The sequence below is a fragment of the Rhagoletis zephyria genome, unplaced genomic scaffold (assembly GCF_001687245.7).
Source record: "Rhagoletis zephyria isolate East Lansing unplaced genomic scaffold, Rhagoletis_zephyria_1.1 Rzeph_scaffold_00915, whole genome shotgun sequence".
Lineage (NCBI taxonomy): Eukaryota > Metazoa > Arthropoda > Insecta > Diptera > Tephritidae > Rhagoletis > Rhagoletis zephyria.
This window is the reverse complement of record NW_016157999.1, coordinates 57,625-69,182: the sequence shown is the minus strand read 5'-3', so window position 1 is coordinate 69,182 and position 11,558 is coordinate 57,625. Positions and strand designations below refer to the sequence as shown.

General features: G+C 37.7%; 1 protein-coding gene across 2 annotated transcripts in view; it reads right to left on the bottom strand.

Annotated features, from left to right (window-relative positions):
* Positions 1–11,558, bottom strand: part of anne (polyamine-transporting ATPase anne boleyn) — a 133,930-nt gene that overhangs the window by 83,362 nt on the left and 39,010 nt on the right. Inside the window, exon 1 of one of the 2 annotated variants that reach the window (XM_017614874.1) lies at positions 4,513–6,492. The exons of the other annotated variant lie outside the window; for it this stretch is intronic. Within the exon in view, the coding sequence (XP_017470363.1) occupies positions 4,513–5,452 (940 nt within the window). The 5' untranslated portion in view covers positions 5,453–6,492. Of the gene's footprint in view, positions 1–4,512; positions 6,493–11,558 lie in introns of those variants that run through there. 2 annotated transcript variants of the gene reach the window in all.

Here is an 11,558-nt window from a genome sequence, read left to right as displayed (position 1 = left end):
ATCTTTACGGAGCACATTGTAGGCGGCGCAACCCAACAGAGTTGAGTTGCTGTGCAACTTCGTTTCTTGGACCGCAGCTATCAATATGCCGTGCCGACCCATGAAGACTGCTATCTCCTCAATCTTGCTCTGGAGTCCGTTGCAGTTAAGTTGGAGTACGTTCGTATGCCTTGGGAGGCTGGTCGCGATACGGGGGGTGAGGGAAGTGTGGGGCCTACCGGCCTGTTGCGCATGACGCAGTTGCTGTTGCTGCCTGATGGTAGGTGGCTGCGATGTGGTCGTTGTTGTCTGCGCCGGCGGTGCACTACAGCAAGAGGCGCTGTAGTTGGTAGTCCACTCGCGTGTGGTGCGTAGACCAGAACATAGCCGGAAGTGGCACCAGCCAAGGCATGTGTTGCATTTGACTGATGTCACATTCCGGTATCTTCTGTTCTGGCACACGGAGCAGATGGTGTGGGCAACTAGCAGCTGCTGGTTGGCTCGCGCTCGCGAGTGGGACCGGCCCGTAGGTTGTGTGGGTGGGGGGTGTTGGGAGGTTTGCTGTTGCTCAGGGGAGCTTCTAGGGGCCGTGCAGGCTCTTCGGGTGCTAGGTCGCACCCGTGCATTACGCGAGTGGGTAGCCGTGGAGGCTGATTGTGCCATTTGGCTTGAGCAACAGGGAGCCACAAAGTTTGTGGTCCACTCCCGGTGAGACCTAAGGCCAGAGCAGGTTCTTAGGTGACTCCATCCGTTGCAGGAGTTGCACCTAACCGGAGTCGATTCTGGCAAACACAGCAGAAGTAAGTTTCAGGTCCGGGGTTGGGCTCTACGCCCGCCCGGAGAAGAAGGATGCGGAGCAATCCGGCTGCAAGGTATTGCTCCATGGACGAATAATGATTGGTGGGTATCGCCGATCTAGACGGGGTTAGATCGCCGAAACAACAGCCCTTGGTCGGGTAAAACCCGAGTCATTCCGGTACGTAGAACCGGCTGTCATGGGAATGTTTATGTCGTTAAATGCTGTTGTTGTTCTGTGCACTTTACGGAAACCATGCTGATGCTTCGCTGGGGTCAGGTGGTTCGTGAAATACGGTAGCAGCAAGGCCTCTAGTGTCTTCGCTACCGGGAAAGGAGTGTTATCGGACGATAAGATTCTCCTTTGTTGGCTGGTTTCCCCGGTTTGAGCAGTGGGACCACTCTCCCCACCTTCCAGATGTCTGGGATGATGAGAGTGGCCATTGACATATTATTGAGGGCCTCCGTTAGGTACGCTATTCCTGCAGGGCCCAAATTTTTCAAATCGTCAATATCAGTGCTGTATAAGCTTTATCTCCTATACCACTGATTGTTTAAATACAATATTGTGCGATATAACTTTTGTTTAGGTAGCAAAGCGCATTAAATTGCGTAACCGCTTTACGTACCGATCACACACAACAGTGAAAACCACTTAGATTGGTGCTTTATATGGTATATCTTCCATACCACTGATTTTAAGATATGATTTTTTTTTATATATGTGTGTACATCTATGTACATGTGGCATAGTCGGAGACAGCCCTGCCTTTACTTCTTTTATTCTATATTGCATTTAATTTTTGGACTTATGCCCTGTATGCAGCTCTCAAGAAAACGGTCAAGAAAAATTTGCCATTATTTCGTGCGTGTGTCCAAGGAATTTTGACATTTTTGATACTTCACAGCCTGTTGCCTCACTCTTTCCTCAAGAAATAATAAAACGGGCATATATTTCTGTTGCAAACCTGGGTTGCCTTGTGCTCTTTTTTCGCAAAAAACTTTAGAAAACCGTGGTAGAAAGTGTAGCAATTTCCTTAAGAACTGCGTACTGCCTTAAGGAAATTTGACTCAAGAAAATTTCTTAGCCATTTCTTGTACGTCATTTTATATGGAGTTTTTGCTTTTCTTGAGAGCTGCATACAGGCCTTTAATCATATCTATGAAATTACAAGGTCCTTTAAAATAAATCCTGACGTCAGAGAGAAAAAAATAAAAACGCCACTTGAAATAAAAAAGTAGGTTTTAACCCCTTTTATTTATTATTTATTTTATGGTAGGATAGATAGAAGCAATTTTTTCCATTTAAGTTGTTGGTTTGACGTTTTTTATTTCCATATAGATAGTGGAGCTACAGGATTAAACATTTGGGAATAAAATTAAACACGGTGTCCCTGCGGTATTCCAGAAAAACAATTTTTTTTATCAAAATTTCGAAAAATGGTAAATTTTAATGGAATGATTAAAAAATATATGTAAAAATATGTTATTTTTTATTATATTATTAAATAGTACGGGTTTTTAGCTTTTGAAAAAAGAAATAAAATCCTGCTCATTTTTTGCACTTTTTGAAGTAATGCGTTTTTTGCTCAAGCATAAAATATTTTTTTCATTTTATGTCAGTGCCATCAGATCTGCATGATTCGTTCTATTTTCATAAATGTCATAAAAAGTTTGACTTGTAGACAATAGTTGTTTTTTTTTATTAAAGAGTTGCCACCTGTTAGAAAATTAAATGCAAATTTTTTAATAAGTTAAATGAAATATGAACAGATGCATATCAACCGATGTTGTTGTGTGTTGTGTCCATGTAGAGGGTTGCCACCTGTTAAAAAAATCAAATTTCAATGGAATTAAAGGAATTAGGTTATTGAAATAGATAGGTATCACCATACGGGAGTCAGACGAAAGAGGTTTAAGAAGGTTTTTGCTTGCAAATATTACGAAGAGCCACCTGTTTGTAAAGTCAAATTTAGTTAAACTAAAATAATAATTGTGTCAAACGAAATATTTACGACGTCGTATTTGTTATTTTATTACAAATACATGCAGTGTCAATCAGTGAGTTTTTCTGATTACATTCCTTTTAAATTACTGGACTCCAAAATTAACTGTCCAATTTTTTCTTTTGCCTGATAACCATATTGATATCCTACATATTTCAGTTACCTTATTCCCTTAATTAAAGTGAATTAGATTTTTTAAACATGTGGCAACCCTTCTACGTGTCATTTAAAAGTAAAGCATTTTCAAAACCATTTCAATTGATACCCATATCGTAATATCTTGTTCATTTAACTTATTAAATAGTTTTAATCAAATTTGTAACAGGTGGCAACCCGTTTCAAAAAATAAAACTTTATTGCACATTTACAGGCCAAGCCCTGTCATTTGACACCTCACTTTTTTAAATCCAAAATTTACAGGTCTTCACTAAGCAAATCAACTTCAAAATGTCCAACTGTTAATAGCTAAGTTAACTTTTAGACAATCATGGCTGTTCTTTATCTGTAAAACGGCGTTAAGATGAAGTCTCTACGATGAGCAGAACCGGAGATATAACAATTTGAAAAAGTACTTAGTCAGAATCACGAAAAAATCCCAACTTTGACAGATCATACATTAGTCCGAAGAAAAAAGAAAAAATGTGAACCAATCGAAATCGTGGCACCAAATTTGGTGTCCGATATGAATAAGAACGCCTCATTAATATGTTATACGTGTTTTAATATAGAATAAAAGTAGTGTTAAAATTGTAATATATTATTAGATCATTTGTAGTGTTGCAATTTTATAATTCTTTTATGCCATTACAGTGTCCCGAATCCCGGTACTAGATGCCTTAATCAAGACGTACACCACAAATTGTAGGACAAGCTCGGCCAAACACGTAGCAATAGTGTTAGCGCTAAAATATTATTAGATATTAAACTAGTGATGATTGGGCGGTCATCAGTGAGCAGGGGCAAGAGGACTAAACAATTGCAATCCGCTAGGATAGGAATTCTAGTAAATTTTCGATACCAAGTCAAAAGTTACTGCTTTTCTACCGCAAAGCAAGTGAATTGACATGATGTCAGAGGTTGAAATAAGTCGTTGCAGCAGGAATCCCCTTTTCTAAATAGAAACATTTTTAGTTAGAAACGTATTTTTAGCGTTAAAGAAAACCGGGACGTAATCTCTACAAATTGTATCCAAAATCTCCGAAAGTATTCCAAGATAACTTTAAATGCAAAAAAATTCAAACTTGTTATGGCCACTTTATGAAAACTTAAGCAATGGGTAACTTTTCTTTCAGGTGCAAAGCTACAACAATCTAGTCGGTACGTCTTTTTTTGTAATTTTCTTCCTTATTAAATAGCTTGTTTTAATTACACTGGTTTACAACAAAAAGTTTCTATGGATGCCACTACCCAATTCCTATGTAGAACTACTCGGTGATTCCGAAAATCAAGATAATTTTTTTTTCTATGGATAACTTTTCAAGAAATTTTGCAATTTACCGTTATTCAGCCTTAAAAAATAGTGGTTTCACTTAAACACGTATATCTTACGAACCAACAAGAATAATCGTAATACGAGATACGGGAAGTGAAAGCAAATAAAATTCTCCATAAACTGTATATACATTACTTTTCGATAGCCCTGATAATTTCTGAGAAATTAATTAATTATGACACCTCTTGTGTTCGATATTCTTCACAAACAATTTGCTTTAAATTCAGCAACTTTACTTACCTTTAACAAGTAACTGCGAGTCCTGTGATATGTGGTCCTCCTCATAGTTTACACGTTGGTTATCATAGCTGTTGCAGCGTGAATCATTCAACGATGTTAATGGGCTCGCCACGCTGGATTTCGAAGTGTGGTGGAGTTGCTGATGATGCGCAACACGAACACGTTTTGTGGCGACTGTGCCCGCTAGCGGCAAGCAACCAATATTATTGGCGATAGCACGCTGTTGGCGCAAGCTAGCATCTGGAGGTGGTTGTTCTTGCGATTGATTTTCTTGGAGCCGTTGAGAGCTACTCGAATCGCTAGTAGTGAGTTTGTTGTCTTGTTCTTGTACTGCGGCGCCATCAATAAAATGGACCTTTGAGGTATTTAACGGTATTGAAACAAAAACGTTATCTGCGTTATTTGAATTTTGATGAGCTAAAATAGCATCATTGTATTGGCGCGACTGTGAAGCCTGGTCGTTCAACGACGTAAAGGTGGGAGCGAACTGCGGCGTCGCCCCAGTCATGTTGCCGGAAGGCGCAGGCGCATGCCACCACTGTAACTTTGCAATGTTGCTTTTATTACTGCCAAACATGTTCGCTGCTATTGGAGCTTCATTTTGAAAATGCTCAGGGAAAGATTTGCTTAAGTTTTGCTCGATGTCTGGTACACCTTTTGTAACGCTAGCGTCATGCGCAGCTGTAGCTGCATCTTGTGCCTTTGTCGTAGCGCGCCGTTTTTCAGCGTATTTAGCCATTATAGAGACAAAATGTTTTGTTTGGGTATTTTCATGCCAAGTGTTTGCTTTAGAAACGGACACAACTGCTTTATCATTTAGCGGATTACTATTGTAGTTATTGTTGTTATTATGAATGGTGATTTTAGTTATAGAATTTAATGGAGGTTCCGTAGCTTGGGCTGTGTCGTCCATATTTACCGAACTTATTTGATAATACATTAAAATGTTGGCGAAGTGTGTATGTTTTGAAAAATGTTATATAACAGTTTTGTTTTAGTACCAGCAAACGAACAATTGTTTTTAAATTATTTAAGTACGAAGCTAAACTATTTTAAGTTAAAGCGGTATTATTGACAACCACATATAATCCTTTTATTACAAAGTTCATTACTTGTATTTTTCTGGTTTTTTCCTTTATTATTGTTTTTTCGATATTTTTGTTTTGTTTTTTTTTTTTTTAGCGTTCGTTCGCTTGATTAATCGCATTTAATGTTAAACGCACTTTAAAGAAATTTTAGACTTTTGAAATGTTTCTTTTTGGTTTCTTTGCCGTGAGTTTCACAGTTATACAGACTCGCGCACCTCTTGTGCTGCCAAAGACAATGTCAGCTTCGACGTTTCTCCACCGCCATTATATTATTGCAGTGCTCATTTGAAAAGTTTACGACGCTTTTGTTGCAACGGTTGCCATTCGAATCGTTCATATCGCAGCCAGCAATGCTACAGCCTATGGGTCTAACATACTTGATAATACAATATGTTGCAAAGCTCGTCATTTTTTTTTATAAATCTTACAAATGTTACGGCACACAAGTAATTTACTTAGGGTACAAATGGGCAAGTATTCGAAAAAACAATAAATCTTATGCATCAAACACCTATATTTCCTTGTAGTACGGATTCAACGGTAAAGAGCTTTAGTTGTTCACTCGTTTAAGTATGGAAATTTTGCTGTTTCCCTTTCTCTGCTATCGCTGGAGTCCTCTTCGCATGCACAAAATTCGGGCCAAAGTATGTTTAGATATTAAAGCAGCAACATATGCGTATTTTCCGACGTTGGGGTCACCTTTTACGCCGTCTATGTGCTTTGACACGGTTTCGTTGCTCCAGTTTCTTCCTCTGTCTGCTTTGTAGTTGGAGCAGTCGAAAAACACTTGTTGTTCGTAAATACGTGGCGGTGAAAAAACCTGGGTAATGCTGCTCCCACGTCAACTGCTTTCTCAAAATTTCATCTATTTCTCTTTGCTCACAGTTTTCTGTGGTCAAGGATTTAAGTTCAATTATTTTTTCATCAACATGCACAGTGACGTCAGTACGCAGCAATCATCCAAAATTTCTAAATCCAATAGCACAATAGCCCATACGCACCAAAAACACCAACGCAGCAGCTGCTCCTATTTCGTTTGAAATGGTTAAAGCGTTAATTTTAAAAAATTTTGGCGGCGACGTTATTGCTGTTAATAGAAGCGCCGCCGCCACAACATATGTTGCAGCTTCTTTCGCACAATCGACTACTGGTCCTCCTCCTCCGCTGCCTTTCTCGAAGTAAAATTGCTCAATATAGTGCTTTTGTACCCAAAGGCTAAGTAAAATTGTACAAATCACCGCTAAGCCAACTCGTGCTAGGATCCCCGACTTGGTTCTTGCAGCACTAATAATGTAGTGGTTTATTGGCGTAGCACAAATTGTCACTAGTTCGTCTAGCGCCGCCGTCGATAAGGATACTGATGAAGTGCCTGTTGCTGTTGCTGCCACCAGAACTTTTACGTTTGCTGCTGCGACTACACCAACACTCGATCGTCGTTGTCTGCCTCTGAATTGCCGTGTTCGCTCACTTAGATGTCGCACTGAATTCATTACGGTATGTACGCGCGCGGTTTAACTAAAATTACCCGTGGCTATAACACGTCGGGCGAAATGTTAACGGGGAGATTCGGTGAAAAATTGCTATAAACTGCGTTCCGTCTTCTGAAAACGTTAACCTCTGTAACACTTTCTATATTTTTCGCAAAAAAGTAACTTTATTTTGTGCGAATTAATCAAATAGTTATGTTTGATGAAAAAGCATTATTTTAAATTTTTTCTCTTTTGGAGTACACCTATTGACGAACGTTCTCTATTATTTTGTGTAGCACTATTAACGTAAGTACATATAAAATCACTTATTTTACTATCTCTCGTGTATACTTTTATAAAGTATTCTGATATAGTCGAATTGACATTAGTTGTGGTTGGTAAAATTTCGATGGAAAACTCTTGTCGCTTTGATTGGACACAATGGGTTCGTTTAGCTTGTTGTTGTTATAAATGTTTGAAATGCAAGCAAAAGTTTCACAAAAACTATTTGGTTGACTCACAATCACACTGTTTAACTTCATATTCAAACTCGCAAAACAACGATTTCGCGGCAAAATGTCTTAATCGTGGTTTATCACGGCGATTGACTGCGTTTAATTATTTTTTAATTTTGGCGTTACAGATTCATGTAAGTAGGTGTGAATGAAGACCGTTGTAAATCTGAAACAGTAAAAGAATGTAGAGGTTAGGCACGGATGTTTCAAAGATACAGTTTTTGAACAATACAAAAAAAAAAAACATTCGAATCCAAGTTATATAAGGAATGTACCGAAATGAAACTACACAATTTAATTCCCTATTTCTCGCTTTGGAGGGCCTACAGTTTTACAACGTCTCCGAATGGTAGATGGTATTTTATGAGAAGGCTTTTAAAGCCAGGAGTACACTCGAAAGGTTTGCCATTGCCTGCGAAGGCGAATAGAAAAAATATTTTAGATATTGATCAGATCGGGAATCGAACCAAGCTGCCCACCAGAAAGTAGAAGAACAAAAGGCCCAAAGGAAAAGAGACTTGAAGCAAAAATGCCTTAATAGAATAGTCGGTTTTACGCACCGGAATGGTACGGGTTTTCCGATCAATGGTTGTTTCGGCAATCTAATCGTTGTGTCACAGTTTTTCACGCGTGAGCGGGAGCGGATTTGAGACAAAAATCACTAACTTCCGTGATCGTGCGTGACTGAAATTTTTGCTGGCGTGAGCTAGATTTCCGTCAATAACGTAATTTTCACATATCGAGCCCTAACCGCCAAAAAGATATATGCGACATTTTTTCAAAATTTTCTTTTTGATGCAGAAATGTTCCTAGAGGATCCATATGCATTTCTGCATCAAAATTAAAATTTGCAAAGATGTCGCCCCATCTTTTGACAGTTGAGTCCAAAAATGTTTTTCGTTAGCAGGTTTTGTATGTAACAAGCAGGGTACGAAAATAAACTGTACAAAACAATTCCCATTTGCTCATCGATCATCATATCATTTGTGGTTTTGTAAATAGTCAGAAACAAATTGTAAGATTCACTGTCATTTTCCCCAACGAGAAACGTTTGCTTTTCGTTTGTGACAATTGTACCATAGGGTACGTTTTATATGTATGCAAACGCTTCAATTACGTGAAAAATAATTTTTTCTGTAAATTTTCATATCCAATTCAATTAGAAAACATTTTTATTTTTTTTATTCATTGCAGCCATTCGTTTTGTATTTGTTTATTGCATATATGTACGTACATAAATATATTTTCCCTGCACGATTCATTTCGTTTGTTGTTTCGTCTGTAACTACTAAACTACTGTAGTGAACTATCGCCAAAGTGAACTCAGCCGTTTTGTTTCGTATTGTACCGAACTGTTAAAGTAATAAACGAAACGAAATAGTAACGTACAATATAGTTTATTTTCGTACACTGGTAACAAGTTCAGGTCAAGATTAGAAGACTCCGCTTGAAATACTTTGCTGCTCTTACGTACACATTTAAGTGCAATAATAACACTGGCTCAAAAAAGAGGTGTGTGCCTCTAACCACACCCACCTACCGACATGTATTTCGACCCGGTGAATCCGAATCTGAGGTCCCGTCCCCTTGACTCGTTCACCCTAAAAATTTCGAGTTAATTGCGAAAAAAAACCGCCATTTCCGTATGGAGTAGAATAAACATGTTTAGAGAATTTCTTTTTGTAAATTTTTGTTTAATTTTTGGTTTTATTAATCATTACTTTCAAAAGAACCTGGTATTTACATTGTTATTAGCAAGGAACGGATTTTATGGAAATTGCCTTTTTTTCTGCTAAAGAGATAGAGTATATTCGATTAAGAATGTCCACGATTTAGCTTTCCCTGATTCCGTTTTCTCAGCTAACGTAGGCTTGAGGACAATAAGGGGTGCGGATAAAATTGTAAAGGGCAAAGAAAGCGCCCTTATTTCTGATAATATGAACGTTTCAAACGTTCCATATTTAAATTTGGCTCCACTTGTATCAACTTACGTCGAGCGCACATTTAGTACATTCAAGGCTTTTCTTCGCGAAAATCGAATGAAAATGCTGCCAGAAAACTTCAAAATGCATCTTGTGGTTCAATGTTACTACAACTATACAGATTAAAGTTTTATGAGTTAGAAACTCGAAAGGATAAAATAGTCAAAGATTCAAAGTACAAATTTTTCATATAATGAAAGTAGTTCATAGTTTTTCTCTTTTTACTTGTAATATAAGCATTTCTAAAATAAATATATTTTTTGATTGTTCTTCGTATTTTCTGTATTTTTTTAGTGCCTTATTTTGCTTTTTTTGCAATACCTTTTTTTTTGGCCTTTTCCTGCCTTTTTCGCTACTTAGTTTTGCCTTTTTTTGCCTTTTTTGCAATACCTAGTGCCTTTGCCTGCCTTTTTCGCTATTTTATTTTGCCTTTTCCAGCCTATTTTTTTACTTTATTTTGCATTTTTTATAGATTTTTAGGTCCTAAAAATCCGTTCCCGGGTTATTAGTGATGCATGCGTTCCTCAATCACATGGTTTTTTAAGTACAATTTAAAAAATGAATTACTGATTTGTCTGATTTAATAAATATGTGTGTTTTACAATCAGTTTACCGTAAATTTTAAATAATTTTATTTTATAGTAAGGGGATTCATCTAAGTGTATAAATTTATCAATCGTATATTTTTGTATGTTTACACACACAGTTATATGAACGCCCCTGGGAAAATAATTGTGTAAACTTTATAAATCAGCTGTCGTGTTGTCAAAAAATTATAAAAAATAATAAAAATGCCGAAATTAAGTGAAAAATCAAAACTGAAAAGTCTTTATAAAGAAATTTGTATAAATGACTTGCTTATGCTGGAGATATTTGGAGAAAATGATGGTAGCATTTGTGTTTTCGTTTCTATTGTGGATTTTCTAATCCTGCACTTCCATTGCAGAAAATCAACGAAAGAAAGAAGACGAGGTTTGGGAAGAGTTTACTCTGGCAATGGCCGCATTTGAGGAGTTTAGGTATAGTGTTTCCTTTGTCCATCATTCTGTCCCTAAGTCCCAGCATTTTATACAAGACGTATTGCCAAACTTGGATGAAAAGAGATTCATCCGAATTGCGCGTGTCAGCCGGTCAACATTTAAAGCCATTATTGACTTAATTAAGGACGATGTTGTGTTTAACTGTCCGCGGTCTTGTAAGCAATTTCCCTTAGAAATGCAACTCCTAATTGTTTTATACCGATTGGGTTCGAGTGGTGAGGGAGCCACGGTTAGCAAAATTGCGAGTTTGTTTGGTGTGAGTGATGGTGGAGCAATACAGGTAAAACACAAAATAAAATACATATATAGTATGTATGAATTTGTTTTATCGAACATAATTTATTAAATTTTCATAGAACATGACCAAAAGAATATTCCACGCTATTTTAAAGCTGAGAACAAAATTTGTGTACTGGCCGGACGCTGCTGAGCGTCAAAATTTAGTATCTGAAACTTTTCACGAACTACCCCACTGTGTTGGTTATGTGGACGGGACTGAAATAAAATTAGCCGAAAAACCCCTTGACGACCCTGAAGCATATTTTTCAAGGAAGCATATGTACTCTTTGAAAGTGCAAGCTGTGTGCGACCATAAGCTACGCATTCGTCATGTAGTTCTGGGGTATCCTGGCAGTGTCCATGATGCCAGAATCTACAACAACTCTACTTTGACCACCGAAGCTTCAAATATGCTGACAGGAGCAGAATGGTTGGCAGCTGACAGTGCTTATAAACTAACGAGCACTGTTATAACCCCTTTCAGAGTCACCTCCACGGAATCCAATGCTCAGCAGCGAAGTTCTTTTAACCGAATCTTTAGTCAATTTCGAATAAGGATTGAGCATTGTTTTGGTTTGCGGAAAGAGAGCTTCAGCAGTTTAAAAGAATTAAGAACTCCGATTAAAGATGATTCTTCGGTAAAATTTGCCTGTAGTTGGGTAATGGTGTGTGC